Below are 15,247 nucleotides of genomic sequence, written 5' to 3'. Positions count from 1 at the left end.
TGTTTCCATCAGGCCTCATCAGGCAAAAGATCCATTCGTGTTAATTTCTTTTTTTGTGTGTGTGTGTGTGTGTGTGTGTGTTCAGTTTTTACCTTTCAGCACTAAAATATGTTTTGCTATTGACTGACACCAAATTTGTTCCAAAGTTCCAGATAGTAATATTTCCTACAAGGAGAGGTTTGTCCTACTTTGAAAGAAGTTCTACTAGAAACAGTTAAAACATACACAGGTTACACAGAAACAGTTAAGCATCAGAATAAGATTATTCGCTAGGTTACTCTTTACGCTAGTTTATTGCAGTCAGATAGAAAGAACTGTTTTCTTTCTTTGCTCTTTTTAATTAGGTTACAGCCATCCCTCTCTGATAAAGCTTCTGCAGCAGCCACAGAACTTGGTAAGTGAATTAAAACATTAAGTACTTGAAAGAGTCTTCTCCCTCCTTGTGGCGGTCTTTCTTATTTTTTGTTAAACTGATAATGAATGCTTAATGACTCAGTTTAAAGTATGGTAGGATCTGCTTGCTTTATTTCTCACTAGATGAAAAGAGCTTGGTAGTGCTTAGGAAGACACCAAAACCTCTGTGAAGCTTTAAAAGAAGTAAACATTTGGGTGATGTGAGCACTTGATATGTTTGCAGACAGTTTTAAATCATAGTTCAAGCGTAGTGTTTCCAATTAATCATTTTAGCAATGTTCTTGAGTGAAGATTTTTGAGCCTGAAAGCAAGCACAAGTCCCTGAGAGACAATATAGTATTTTGAATGTGAAAATGGTGCCCTAAATCTGGAATGCTGTGGGTGGGGTGGGGTAGTGGCTGCTTCCCATCTCCTAGTTGACTAAACCACTGACATGTCCTTGCAAAATTAAAATCATTAGACTAGAGCAACAGGATTATTTCAAAACCGAAAAACTGATTCTTAAATAAAGTATCTTCCTGTTTTCCTTAACAGTGTACTGATAGTGATTGGAAATAACCTGGAATAAATTATGGAAATTGTTGAAATTAAGTCGCATTCTATTTTGAGCTTTATTTTTTCACTGTTTAGACATAAGTTTTGGATTCCATAATGATTTTATGTAGGTTTTTACATTATCACTTTTTTTGGCACAATAGCTTATGCATATCGTACATGGATAAAGTGAGCTCGCTGGCTCTTGACGGCACATCAGCAGATCCTTGCTGGTTGTGCTGTCTTTAGTGGCTTGGGCCACTGTTTCTGCAAACCAGTAACGGATGTCCATGCTGCCAGCAAGGATGTAGCTCAAGTGTGGGCCAGTCCCCCCTCATACCTGTGTTTCCCTTCCCAAAAGAGCCTGCTGGCTCGTTCCAGCAGAGTGTAAATCCTGAGCCAGCATGTCAAAGAAGTGCAGACGTTTGAGTTCCCTGAGCTTATTTGCTTTGTGGAGTTCTCATTTCTTCAGAATGGGAAATTCTGCCTTCCCTAGAACTAAAATACTTCACGTTTAATAAAAAAAAAAATACCAGGGTGCAGCCAGGACCCTTCTACATACGAGCAGCAAAGACATCAGTGCCCTGTTCCGTTTTCTGCAGCCTGCGTTAATTCAGTGGAGAGGGTGGCACTAGACCGGTTGGTCTGCGCCTGAGTGCACACTGAGGATTTGTGGCAAGCTCTTGCCTGGGCACAGTGCAGCCAGGATGTCAGTCTTGCTGTAAAGTTTTGCAGTGCCGAGGCCAGAGAGCTGTGAAGCTGTGCAAACCTTGCTGCAGATAGGAGAGTGTGCTGGGGTCTGGCTGCAGATAAAGTGCCAGCTTTGCTGTAAAAGTACTTTTTGAGTAATACCCACTGAGGTAGGGCCCTTGCTCAATGTTAATGATGGGATGGGTGTTTTCTTGTAGGGATTTTTTTGTTTAGTTGGTTTGTAATGTTCCATGTACCCTCTTTATAGGCAGCTATAAAGAACAGAATATGCATCCGTTCATTTGAGACCATAGCAGCTTGATGTCAATGTTCTGTTTTTCTCAGTACTGAGCATCTCATTAACAACAAAAGAAAAATACACTTTTCTGCGTAATGGCCTATGTTGTCAATGGACTGTGACAGCCCATAATCAAATTTGCAACAAATTTATGGTCTCATACCTCTAACTTTATATGAAAATTTACTTCTAAACCGAGATAAAAAGTCAAGTAAGATTTCTCATATGTACTAAACAAAAACTTTGTGTTAACCTGTCAGTAACATCCTTGCTTAGGCTTTTTTTTATGGTTGAGTCTGTTAAAACAAACATTGTTTTAGAAGTAATGCACTTGTACAAGCTACAAAATCCTAGCTCGTACTCCGTTGTATCTTGTGTGATATTTGGTTTTCCCTAAGAATTCTGATGAAGTGTTTGTACAGGTTCAGCTCTTGCTGTGGTATACCATCTGAAAAAATAAGTACTTGTATTGAGGAGAAAGATTGAAGGATGCTGATAAATGTGCAAGCCTGAGTTGCACTGAAAATATAAATATTTTGGGGGAGGCAGTCTGTCCCCTCTGGAGATCCATAAAGACTTAAGTCATCAAAGCTCAGCCTTTAATTTCATGGATGACTTGTTACAACACTACAACAAAAACAACCAACAAACAAAATAAAGGGCAAATAATGCTGCTTTGCAGTTGGCAGACTTACTGAGCTTGTCCTTTTCTGAGCAAATTTAATTTAAAATAAAAACTAGCACATCGTGAATCAAATAAGATTACTTACAAAGATTAAGAGCAATGATGAATCAATTTTAATCCATGACACTTAATTTAAATTAATTGCATAAATGTGACAAATCCATCTCCATTAGCGGACTGGGGAGACGGAGGGGGGTTTGCAGAGTGGCTCTTTAGGAACACCTGTGTGGGCAGCAGGCGCAGCTTTCCCACCAGCTGCTTTCACTGACACCTGAATTAACTTCCTCAAAGATGTGAATCCTGATGTGGCCATTCCATAGGAGCAATGGGACAGTTCAGGTTGGAAGGGACCTCAGGTGGCCCCTTGCCCAACCTCTTGCTCAAAGAAAGTTACCATGAGATCGGACCAGGTTGCTCAGGGCTTTATGTGGGGTCTTGAAAACCTCCAAGGAGTGAGACTGCACGACCTCTTTGGGCAACCTGTTCCACTGCCTCACTGTTCTCTTGGTGAAAAAGCTTTTCCTGACATCCAAATCACTGCACCTCGTGTTTTGATTTATGCCTGTTGCTTCTCATCTTCCTGATGAAGAGCCTGGAGCCCGGCTCCATTCTCCCGGTAACCTCCAGGTAGACGGGAAGGCTGTGTTCTGTAGGCTCGTGCAGCAACACGGATTCAGTTCTGCTGACACCCAGGGAAAGGCAACGGTTGGAGGAAAGACTTCTGGGAAGCAACAGGAGTTCAGGGGCGATGCTTGCTGGTAGGCTGTGGAAATCCACTGTTAGGAGAGAGCACGTTGCATCCATGGAGACTATTTCAGCATGAGTGGCTCCTGGTTGGGCCAGACCTCCATCAGGAAACGGAAAGGAGAAAACTGGGAAGCGAGAAACCTGCTGTTGTAATGCACAATAGAGAATGCACCTGTAATTCAGGCCAAGGCACTGACTGTGCAAACTGAAGGCCCTAGAACAGGAAATAGCTACCTGCAAATCAGCAAGCTTTATGAAAACATGGTTGAAAAGGACTTTCACCAACATGTCTGGATATGTCATAGTTGATGTTATTGAGCTTGATTAAATGCATGTTGCTGAGTAGCGAGGCAATAACATGCAGGGAAGCTCCTCGCCGTTCTCCGCACTGCACTGCCTGCTGCTGTACATGCCAGAGGAGCCCCGAAGGCAGGCAGCATGCCTGTGTGCACAAGTTTTTTGTCAGGAATCTATTTTATTGTAGTGTTGTGTTGCTGACCCTTGCGTGTGTGTTATCCTTCTCAGATGTAGCCCCTCTCTTTAAAGTTAACCTTTGTCATGTTCCCCTAAATCCCACTGTAATAGTACCTGGAGGATGTTTATAATCACAGCTCTGAAATGGTCTGTCTTGAAGCTCAGTGAGGAAGAAAGTGCTGCTATCCTAACTGAATTTAGATTTGGCTACTCAAACTGAAGGCAAGTAATTAAGATTTTAAAGTATATTTCCTGTGTATAAGGAAAATTGAGATTGAGCAACTAAAATGGCAATATTTATATTGTCAGTATTGGTTAGCATGCACCTTTTCTATTCCTGCATCTTACCCTGCCACAATAAAATATTAAGGATTAGACAGGGAAACATATTGCAAGACTTGTGCCATGACTGCAAATTTCTGCCTGGGATTTGTAATTAGAATAAAATGTAACTGCTTTGATATCAACATGATATTTTTCCTGTGATAGTAAAACCTAACAATTTCTCCTCCTTTGTCTCTGTAGAGCACTTTTATCAACAGACCTGCCCTAGGGATTTTACCTCCAGAGAACTTTGCAGAAAGACTGAAGGAATCTCTATTATCAGTAAGTTTGAGATAGCATTGATGGCTTCCCATGTTCTGTGTTTAGGGACACAGGCATATCGAGGGATGGTATGGACTTTAATAAGGAACATTACAGATGAGCTGTTTGTCCACCTGCCTTCCCTCTGCAAGTAATGCGATCAAACCTTTTCCCCGACTTGACAGCTGACGTGTCTGCTCTGCACAGATACTGCCTCTTTCATTCTGGATTCAAGAACTGATGAGAAAACACATTTTTACTAACTTCTGTTCACCGTGCTTTCATAAGAGATAGTGGAATAAGTGGCTTCTGTTTGTCTTGATTTAAATTTGAAGGTCCAGAAACTGAGTTGAGCCCTCTCAGCTGCAGTTCAAATTGGCTTTCCTCATCCTAGGCGTGGTTGCTCTCCCCTTATACTGAAGCTCGTGATGTTAAGGACTGATCACTATTATCATCACTTTGCACTATATTTGTGCTTAATATTTTGGAGTAATTATCTCTCTTCATTGACAGGTGGCTCCTAAGGGCCTGCCACAGGTGATCACCATGTCTTGCGGATCCTGCTCTAATGAAAATGCCTTTAAAGCAATATTTTTGTGGTACAGAGTGAGTAAAATATTAAGTCGAGGGTTTTTTGTAGGTTTAGATGTAAAGATGAGTATTTATTCATCATCAGAACTGTTACTGTAACACAAAGTAAGGCTTGGAGGTTGTCCTCTTCATTATGTTATTTATATTCAACTTAGTATGATCTTTATCTAAAAGTCTTCATCTAAGCTTTCACTTTATATTGACAGAACTTTATAAAGAAAAGGAAATGAAGAAAATGCAGACTGCAGTCAGTATTTAAGAGCCAGTGTCAGTGTCTGCATTGGCTCTAGTTTGGAATGCCAGTGTAACTATTTTGTGGTTCAGCTGTAAATGCACTGGTTACAACTAAAGGAAAACTATCTGTCGGGGTTGTTTTTTTACAGAACAAGGAGAGGGGCCATAATAATGTCACAAAAGAGGAACTGGAATCTTGCATGATTAACCAGGTAACATTTGTGCTTTACCACGCCTACAGATGTACACATGGGATTAGGGAACTCACTTGGCTTTAAAAATGAGGAGGGTTCTTATAGGTTTTTGTTTTGGTTTGTTTGTCTTTTATTAAGTTCTGTGATGTTGCTTACATCATGGTCAGACAGATGGCTGTGCCAATACAAATAAGAGGCACATCAGGACCTGAAGGAGCAGGAATTTTATAAGATGACCAAAGACTTGTAAAACTAATTAGCACTTTTTGTCGAAGTTTAGCTATCTGAACATTAGGATTCCTCTGTGAGCTAATTGTCTGGGTTCTCTTTACAGCTGGGGTAGGGGAGAGATTTGAGAGGGCAACTCCATCCCCCTTTTTGGGGGAGATCCTCCAGAATCCAGTTACAAATACTGGAGCCTTGGCCCTGTAGCTGAGTGTGGGGTACAAGACTAAAGGTGTAAACAGAGTGTGTAGCCGGTGACAATCCCCTCACTTGCAGGATAAGAGAGAGGCATAAAGAGAATTTGTATTTTTAGAGGGGGTGGGGGGGGTCAGTCCAGTCCTCTTATTAAATTCCAGATCCTATACAGTTCGCATGTCTTTTGTCATGGTTCCTTCTCGTTCTTGGTACACTGAGTGATCAGGAACACACAAGGCATCCGGCACAGGGCAGCCCCGGCCTCTCCTCGCAGAGCCCCCGCAGCCCCCGATGCCACACCTGGGCACAGCCACCCCATACACATGTGCTCCTAGTTTGTACAAAAAGGGGCTGATTGTACTGAACGTTCAGCCTTTGTGTGAGCTCGTCTGTGAAGTGACACTATGATACAGTGTTAACTGCCAAGTGTTCATTAGTATTAATGATGTCTTTTAGGAGGTCAGGCAGTTTTTAGGGTATGACAAATGTATTTGTTTAAATGGGTAAATATAACAATTGTGGTGCCTGATGGTTGAAGAAGAAACCGATCGGCATGCTGTGAGAGGCAGCAGCTTGGCTCCTGCCATCCCGCTGTGCTCTGGCCCTGGGTTTGTGTCTGGGCTGCGTCAGGCGCTGCATCAGGCACTGACTGCCCGTCTGCTCTGCTTGCAGCCCCCCGGCTGCCCCGACTACGCGATGCTCTCCTTCATGGGCGGCTTCCACGGAAGAACCCTGGGTAAGCAAAGCGCTGCCGGCAACACCTCCCCTTCCTTTGCCTTCTCTCAGAGCTGCTGCAGTAACCTGTCAGCTTGCTGTGGTTTCTGAAAAGTAGATTTTTTCCTTAGACAAACAGTACCAGTGAAGAAGCTGTAGGTTTATTGAAGGTTTGCCTTGGAAGGCCCACCAGTACTGAAACAGAGTATTTGAGTGACAGTGGGAATTACTTTTATATTTTTTGAAAATTTATTTTCAGGAGGTCCCTTATTTTCACTCTGAATCCAAGGTTTCCTGTCTATGGTAGTACAAATCTAACTCCTGGAGTAAAATCACCTCAATACACAAACAAGATGTCACTCATTTTTACCATTTTATATCTGTTCAGTCCCTGTTCTAAACACATTACCCAAGAGTGCTCTCATTCCCAGTTTTGCGAGCAGTCGTCTTTGGACAGGTGAAACCCACCTCATCTGAGCAACCTGTTCAGATTGATAGAGGTTCTCCTGTTCTGGAACAGTGCATGGGTAAACTGATGCTTAAAAGCTAGAGCAGTCCACTTAAACTTGACTAAATCCAATTACCCAGTATTTCGGAAAATAGAGTAAAAACAGAGCAATTAAGAGAATTCTACAGACCTGGTGTCAGGCATTTTTTCACCTCTCGGTAGCTTTTTTCCTGTATTGTTCCTAGACAGGCATTATTTTAATTTTTGCTTTTCTGGGTTTAGGTTGCTTAGCTACAACTCACTCTAAAGCAATTCACAAATTGGACATTCCGTCGCTGGACTGGCCTATTGCTCCATTTCCAAGGCTAAAGTATCCTCTGGAAGACTTTGTGAAAGAGAATCAACAGGAAGAAGCCCGTTGTTTAGAGGAGGTAAAAAATTCACTGGCAGCTTTCTGTTGTTTTTGTTCTGAAATAATAAATAGTGTTAGGATTAGCTGCTTTTCACTAAAAAAATGTTTTCAGGGATTGGAACAGCATGTGATTAAAACAGCATGCACTGTTGATTATGGTCAGAAGTTCGTCCCTACCTTTCAGAAGAGCTCACTGTGAATTAGAGGTCTACACAGAATCATACCAAAGTGATATTTCATGTGCAGGAGAAGTTCATTATATCACAGTGAACTTGTCTGCCAGATCTTGCAAAGGAACATGGACTAAGAGAGAGCACAGGGCGTACAATCCTCTGCAAAGAGAACCTGTAACAGTATTTCAGGTTTTCCAGCTTTTCTCTGGCAGCCTTCTGGCATAAAGCTCTGACTCTGCCTATGGCTGCAGGGAGTGAGCAGGTAGGGGCTCTGAGCCTTCCCTCGCCCAGGAGAAAGGAACAGTGAGCAGAACAGAGCTTCGGGGAGGAAAACGTCTCCAGGTGCAGAATCATGGCGTTCCCTGTTGGGCTCACTGGGATGCAGGGTCTGTCACTTGCCAGGGCTCACTCTTGAGAGCCAGCGGCGGCGAGCGAGGCACAGTGTGCCCTGTGACTGGAAGAGCAGTAGTGCGCAATCGGGAGCATCAGAACCCCCTGCAGAGGAGGGGAGGGCAGTGGAGCACAGTAGCACTCCAGCGGGCTGTGCAGAGCTGGATCAAAGTGACTTCTTATTCAAACCTTCCACTCAGAGAAAACAGAAAGCATAGCAAATGGCTTCCCTGTGTTTGCTCCACAATAGCATGGGGTGGGGGAATTGTGATGCAAAAACTCAATCCACAGACCTGAAGCCCTTACTTAAAAAAGCAAAATGAAAAGATGAAGGCTTGCTTTGAAAGTCTGTGATTTGGCTTACTGGTACCCTTTGGAAACCATTGCTTTATACAGCCTACAGGGGCTGTGGTCCTGAAAGCTGTAAGGGGTATTTCCAGTACAGACAACACTTCTAATGGCAGCAACTGGCACTACAAGATTAATTAAAACTTCTCTGTGAGCCTCTTATCAGTAACAGGATTTCTCCACTATTTCATCTGATTAATTTTAAAGTATCTGAAGCGGGTGACTAGAAAAAGCAAATTTATCAGATACCTTCTTTAATACATTAGCTAAGTTAAATTTTTTGACACAAAACCTGTTTTCTTCTTTATTGCTTAGGTGAAATGACAGCAGTGACATAGCAATATACAGTGGCTTCCACCATACTTCCAGCTGAAATTTGCTAGAGCTTGCATGCCATTGTAGATAAATGTGCAACTAGTTACAATGTCTTTAGGATCTGATTTAAACTCAAGCATTATTCAGGAACAAGAGGGCAGTGTTAAATGCTGGAGGAACTACTTGTTAATTCCTTGTGCTTCCTGACACCTTTATAGCCAGGAATGTCTATGAAACGTTGAAGTTCTGTTGCTGAGATTTAATATTTCTGGGAGGAAATGTGTGAATGTCCTGAAAGGAGAATGTACCATAACTGTTTGATTTACAGGTGGAAGACCTGATTGTAAAGTACAGGAAAAAGAAGAAGATTGTGGCTGGAATCATTGTAGAACCAATACAGTCAGAGGGTGGGGACAATCATGCTTCCGATGACTTCTTCAGAAAGCTACGAGATATTGCCAGAAAGGTAATACAATTTTTCACTGTTTGCTTAGTGGTAGTTAAACATGCAAATACTTGTTGGTGTCCCCAGAGGCCTCCCCCCTGCCCCAGGCACTCTGAAAGCTTCACAGGCCTCCTCTGTAGCAGCTGGGGTAGTTATGTACACGTATTCACATACAACAACCCCTTGTCAGCACAGTATTTGCTCTTCCTTTTGATGCACATCTAGTCGTTTCTTTAGTCCAATAAATTTTCTTCTAATGTCTAAGTGAGAGAGAAATTACTCTGATTCATTAACTCTGGATTTCACAGTAGTGTTCTTTAAATGATAATGACAATTTGTTGAGGGGGTTCAAACAATTTCAGAAGAGTCAGGTTGGGAAAAGGGTAATTTTTTTGTTGACATACTTGTTTTTAATTGCAAAAAAAAGCTGAAACACAAATTGAGTCCATCTGTAGTGCTGATGTTCCAATAAAACAATGAAAAGGACAGATGTCTTGATACTTGGAATTTGAAGTTACCTGTTTAGAAGTGATGACCGTCAATAAGACCTACTCCATGCTTTTCTCACCCTCAAAACCTGTGCTTACAGAGAAGAGCATAGGTGACATTCAGAAAATTCTGGTCTGCCATGAGAAAAAAGCAGTTTTCCCATTGTTAACAGCTGCTTGTGCAAGGGTGATCTAGTAAATAAGGTGAAATGAAAAGGTTTGCCTTGTCTAAAATGAGATGCTGGTAAACATACTTACCAATTGTTTTTAAATACAATATCATGATACAGCTTCACCTCCCTGTGCCAAAGATTCAACAAAATAGTCCTTCACACAAAAAAACCCATGTTGCCAGATAAAATACTCATCTGAAAAAGCAGCTCTTCCAGGTTCATTTCAGGCCCCTAGGCTGAACAGATCACACTGCTGGTATTGCCTTTGTGCCACAAATGCCTGACTCAGAGTGGAGGCAGAGACTTCTTATTTAAAACAAACAAAACTAGAAATGACGTTCTGCTTCCCTCAGGGGCTTTGAAAATGCCACCCAGACTCCTCCCAGATGTTTTCAGGTATCCTCTATAATGTTCAAGACTATATAAAAACATGTACTTTGTGAATTTAGGTTAAAAAAAATGGTTCTAGAGCCTTTCTAAAAAAAAAACAGCTCAATTTTTATTTATGCAATCTAATGCATAGTGAGTATATTTTTGTTTTGGAAACGCAGGCTGACATTCCCTGCTCTTTCTGTCTGTCTCTGCAGCATGGCTGTGCTTTCTTGGTGGATGAGGTGCAGACAGGAGGTGGCTGCACAGGAAAATTCTGGGCGCATGAACATTGGGGTCTGGATGACCCAGCTGATGTGGTAACATTCAGTAAGAAGATGATGACAGGAGGATTTTTCCACAAAGAGGAGTTCAGGCCAAATGCTGTAAGATTTTTCAGTGACACTTGAACTCCGTGCTAGCTGGTGACCCATAGATGATGCTGAATTCTGTGTCATCTATAGCCATGTTTAAGTGACATGTCAGAGCCTCGAGACAGAATGCACTAAATTTGTAGCATAAAGTAGTTGCCCTTTGTTTCTGCTCAGCAGGGCAGCTGTATTTTGCTCTTACAACAAAAACAAAGGGGGTTGGTGAGATTAGGGCGTGCTTTTTCACACACCAGATGTTTGCATTACCAGTTTGATGGTTTGCTTTTCTTTATTGTTGTGATTTGCCTGTTAACATGTTCCACAACTCTCTTTCCACCCTTTCCCAAGCCTTATCGGATTTTTAATACCTGGCTTGGAGATCCATCCAAGAACCTTATGCTTGCTGAAGTCATTAAGGTTATTAAAAGAGAAGACCTACTGAACAATGCAACCCATGCTGGGAAAGCACTGTTGACTGGGCTGCTGGATTTACAGGTAAGCATCTGTAAGGATTATAGATAAGAAGCAGAAATTTGCTGATCAGGTAGGATCTGACCTCATCCAGTTTAAACACTGGGACTGAGGAGCTCCAGCTGGGTAGTAGACCATAATCATAACTTGCTGGTTTAGGTGCTTCAGAGCAAGCCTGAATAACCGTGTCCCATTTGGAACTGAAGTAAACTTTCTTTTATTGACTTAAGAATGATGGTTTTCTATAGCTTAATACAAAATAAAGGGTGACCCCCAAAATATCTGAAGGTATGAAGCTAGTTACATTATTTTGCTAGAAGTCTCTGTTAGCACAAGCAGCTAGCATTTCATTGTCCCAGAAGTTATTTTTAAAGGAAAGTGCCTTCATATTTTATTACAATTCCATTGGATTGTTGAAAAAAGAAAATTGGAGCTTTCCCTCCCTTGACTAAGGGAAATTCAATCACAGCTTCAACTACGGAGCCCCACACAAGAATGAAATAGCATGGGCATTGAAGGGTGGGCTTGCAGATGCTCACCTCCCAAAAGGCATTTTGCATGGGATAAACACAAATACAGTCTCTGCTCTCCACAACTTCAAGGCATAGCAGGCAGGAGAACACAAAAAATTATAATCTTCACGCTTTGGAGAGCCAGAATACTAGTACTAGCCAAAAAGGTTACTTTTATAAAAGATGATTGTAAGTGAAGCAGATAGTACTACTGTCTTAGCGCAGTGTAAGAATGAGCTGGTTTCTAGCCCCATTCCAGATTATTTGTGCTCAGGTTTTTTGGAGTGCATTTCAGATGGAAGGTGCTTTACACTCGCTTCAGGAGGCTCCCAGTAGGATTTTGCTTGACCCAGCTCAGGGGTGTGTATTCATTCTCGCTTCCTGCTTGGATGTTTATCTGTTCGGTGAGTGGAGAACCTGCCTGCTGGTGCGCTCTTCAGTCTGTGGCTGTGCAGACCTTTGTCAGAAAGGGGAGAGCAGGACACAGGATTATGTCAGAAATCCAGCCTGTGCAATGGCTCTGCTCCAGCACAACGGAGGAGGCAGCAGGGTTTCCAGGTGGCAGAGTGCCCGGCAGAGCAGAGCTTGCCACCAGGTGCCCTCTGTTGCAGCAGCTGCCATGCGTACCTCCTCGCCTCTCTTTGCAGGCTCGTTACCCCCATCTCATCAGCAGAGTGAGAGGAAGAGGAACATTCTGTTCGTTTGACACTCCAAATGATACAACTAGAAACAAGTTAATTACAATAGCCAGAAACAAAGGTAAGAAAGTTTGTGTGTGTGGATTAGCTTCAAATGACAAACAGCTGCATATGTAATGTTTAAATTTTCCTTTTTCATATGGTGTACATGCACTACAATATCAGAGGATAGCAGTGAACTCATGAACAAAGCTATATACAGACTTTTCTGGAAATACTTGTACTTTCAGAGACATCAGACCAGTCCGTTGTATGGTGTGTAAATTTACCCTTCTCTATAGGTCTAATGTTACTGGAAGATATCTATGTAGGGCATGAGTTTTTGTGACATCACTTTCATATTCCTCTGCAGTGACCCTAGGTGCACCTAGGCATGGCTGATTTCTAGAAACAGATCAGGAAAATTAGAAGTTAATATAACTGTCACTCAGGAAAATACGGAGAGAAGAACTATGAATTTTATGGAATACCTAATAATGAAATAAAATGAGTTGCCTAAAATGGGCACAGACCTACAACTACATCCCTCTTTTCCTACAGAACTCTTAACTAGCTGTAGGCAAGCCCAGCTATCAGGAGGAGAACCTCATGATCTGAAGCCTAACATTCTCTTGAATTTAACTGGGTGTGGGCCCTGGGTTTGCTGCTGTCAAGTTTTTGCTGTTCCTCATCTCTCTTGAAAGAAGCAGGCATGATGCATCTAAACTATTGTGAAACCAAAACATTAGGAGTGTAAAAGACATTGATAACTTCCTGTTCTTGGAAACTAAGCCAGCAGGGAGAGAAAGCAAGTGGTCTGTTTCATGGCAAACCAAGGCTATGCTTAGAGGCAGGGTAAGCTCAGCTCAATGGTATGAATTTTCATTGCCCACAAACATTTCAAAGAATTAATTGATTTTGCGGTTAAAAAAAATACCATGTATTTAAAGTACTGCAAGAAGAAGTTTACCAGCACTGAGAAATTTTAAGTTGTTGTAATTAAAAACGAAGTAGTTGAAAAACAAAATTGCAAAGAAACCTCCTGCGTCTTGTTCTGGCATGGAGGTACTTAACCAGTGGAGTGTTGCAGCTTTGAAGTCTCAGGTGCTGTTTGAGCTCTGCCACTGGATGGAGTCTTGCCACTGATGCTGGGATTAGTCCCAACATTCCTGGCATTTTACCGAACAGCTACAGGCACCCACAGTGGTGCTCTACGTCGCTGTGAAGCTTGAGGCCCCTTTGCACCCCTGAGTCCTTATGTGGCTAGCAGTAATTTGGGGAGCTTCTGCTGGCCCTCCACAGTGAGGTGAGCCTCGCTCAGAGACCTGCATCTTCTCAGTATTTGGCAAAGATGGAAATGACTAGAGGGCCTATTCTGTTCTCGTTTTAGGTGTTGTGCTGGGAGGCTGTGGCGACAGATCGATTCGTTTTCGCCCAACACTGATCTTCAAGGATCATCACGCGCACCTCTTTCTGAACATTTTCAGTGACATCTTAGCAAACTTCAAGTAAAAGGCAGTTCCCTCGCACTGAACAGCTGATCATGAAATTAGTTTGCATTAATTCATGTCTCCTCTACTTACAAGCTAAGTGTAAAGTCATAAACTGAGGTTTGTGTCCTGTCTGTAATCCTGCCCCAGGCAAGCTGCTCCATGCACACGCGCGCCAGGCAGAGCATTGGTACTGGTCACCAGCAGGTACGTGCAGCTGTCCCACACTGTGCATTTGTGGAAGCTATGGCCCTCCATCTTCTGGCTTGGGTCATATTAATTGCAGAGTCCTCTCTACATTCATGACCCTGACTGATTGTCTAAATATGACCTGGTACAGCCCGTTATCACAGGTAATCCCCGTAGATTTACTCCTGCACCCAGAAGCAGCACCAAGTACGGTGTAAAACTTAAAGCCGCATGCCTGCCATACAGAAGTGCCATTCTCTAATGGCAGCTGGAATAAAATCAGTGTTTCAAGGAAAGCTCTGCTTTCCGCCACTGCCAGGTACAGTATTTTACAGAATAATTTCCATCTTTATTCACTTGAATACAGATGTCTGCCACACCAGCTGCATCAGGATGCCATCAGCTACTCTGTGCCCAGCCTTCAGCAGCACTAACACACTCAGCCACACGTGCAGCACTGTAAGTGGAACTGAAGAACTTGTATTTTTTTCCTCATCCTGGATTTTAAAACTTCTCTTACAATCAGATTTGTACAGAGAAAACTATACCCTGAAGTACGTAATTTGACAAAGCTTAGAGAGTGTGAAGCACATGATTTCCACCTCTGTCAGCAATCCAGAATGATTTGAGATTATTTTACCATTTCCCCATAAAAGCCATTAATTTATCTATTACAAGTTCTACACGAATACTTGAGGTATTTTGTAAAACTACAGCAGAATTGCTTGATCTTAGCCATTACCTGACATCAGAGCCACTACAGCGAAGGCCTAGTCCTAACTGCACTTCTATAATGCAAAGTAATTCTATGTTTGTTCTAATAGTTTATTCTAAGTCACTGATACTTCAAAGATCTTCTAGAAAGCCACATGATCAAAAAGTGTCAACAGTTCATTAATTTGTTTCTCTTCAGAGAATTATTTTAGACATCTCTTTAGTACATACTCTTCACTGTTTGCTTAAGGCTGACTTCAGCTAGGTCTGGTGCCTTTTTTTTCTTCTTTTTCCTGGCTAGCAAGCATCTGGATTTTGCTTACTAAGCTTAACTTTATGTTGTGCACCAAAAACCAGGGACCACAGCAGACTTTCCAGCTGCCCTATTAGGATCCGACCACAATTTTTAAGCACATAAGAGACAAAGCAGTTACGAGATTTACATGTTTAATACAGCTACCAAAACGTGGAAGGTTTCTTACCTGCTTTGAGAACTGTTAATTGTGGTTTTCCCATTTTATTTTTTGAGTGCTGGTGTTGCAAAACTCAAGTACACTCACTTGTGCTAGCTTAAAAATAACGGGATTTCTGTAAACCTCTCTGCGGAAACCACAATTCTGGCACAAGCTGGTTAGAACCTGAGCAGGTTTTTGAACAGAGGTTGCAGAACTCTGGGAGAAAG

The 15,247-nt window shown here is 42.2% G+C and overlaps 1 protein-coding gene across 1 annotated transcript; it reads left to right on the top strand.

Moving 5' to 3' along the window:
- Nucleotides 1-344: 344 nt before the first annotated feature.
- ABAT (4-aminobutyrate aminotransferase) lies at nucleotides 345-13,981 on the top strand (the record flags this gene model as incomplete). The annotated part of the gene is made up of 11 exons (XM_010082671.1): nucleotides 345-394; nucleotides 4,368-4,448; nucleotides 4,941-5,033; nucleotides 5,402-5,464; nucleotides 6,539-6,602; nucleotides 7,311-7,459; nucleotides 8,995-9,132; nucleotides 10,360-10,527; nucleotides 10,861-11,007; nucleotides 12,143-12,254; nucleotides 13,563-13,981. Coding segments are annotated over 11 exons (1,187 nt in total), but the record flags the coding sequence as incomplete, so codon positions are not given.
- Between the last annotated feature and the right edge of the window lie 1,266 nt (nucleotides 13,982-15,247).

The sequence above is a fragment of the Pterocles gutturalis genome, unplaced genomic scaffold, assembly GCF_000699245.1.
Source record: "Pterocles gutturalis isolate BGI_N339 unplaced genomic scaffold, ASM69924v1 scaffold51334, whole genome shotgun sequence".
Classification (NCBI taxonomy): Eukaryota; Metazoa; Chordata; class Aves; order Pterocliformes; family Pteroclidae; genus Pterocles; species Pterocles gutturalis.
This window is presented reverse-complemented; position numbering and strand designations above follow the sequence as displayed.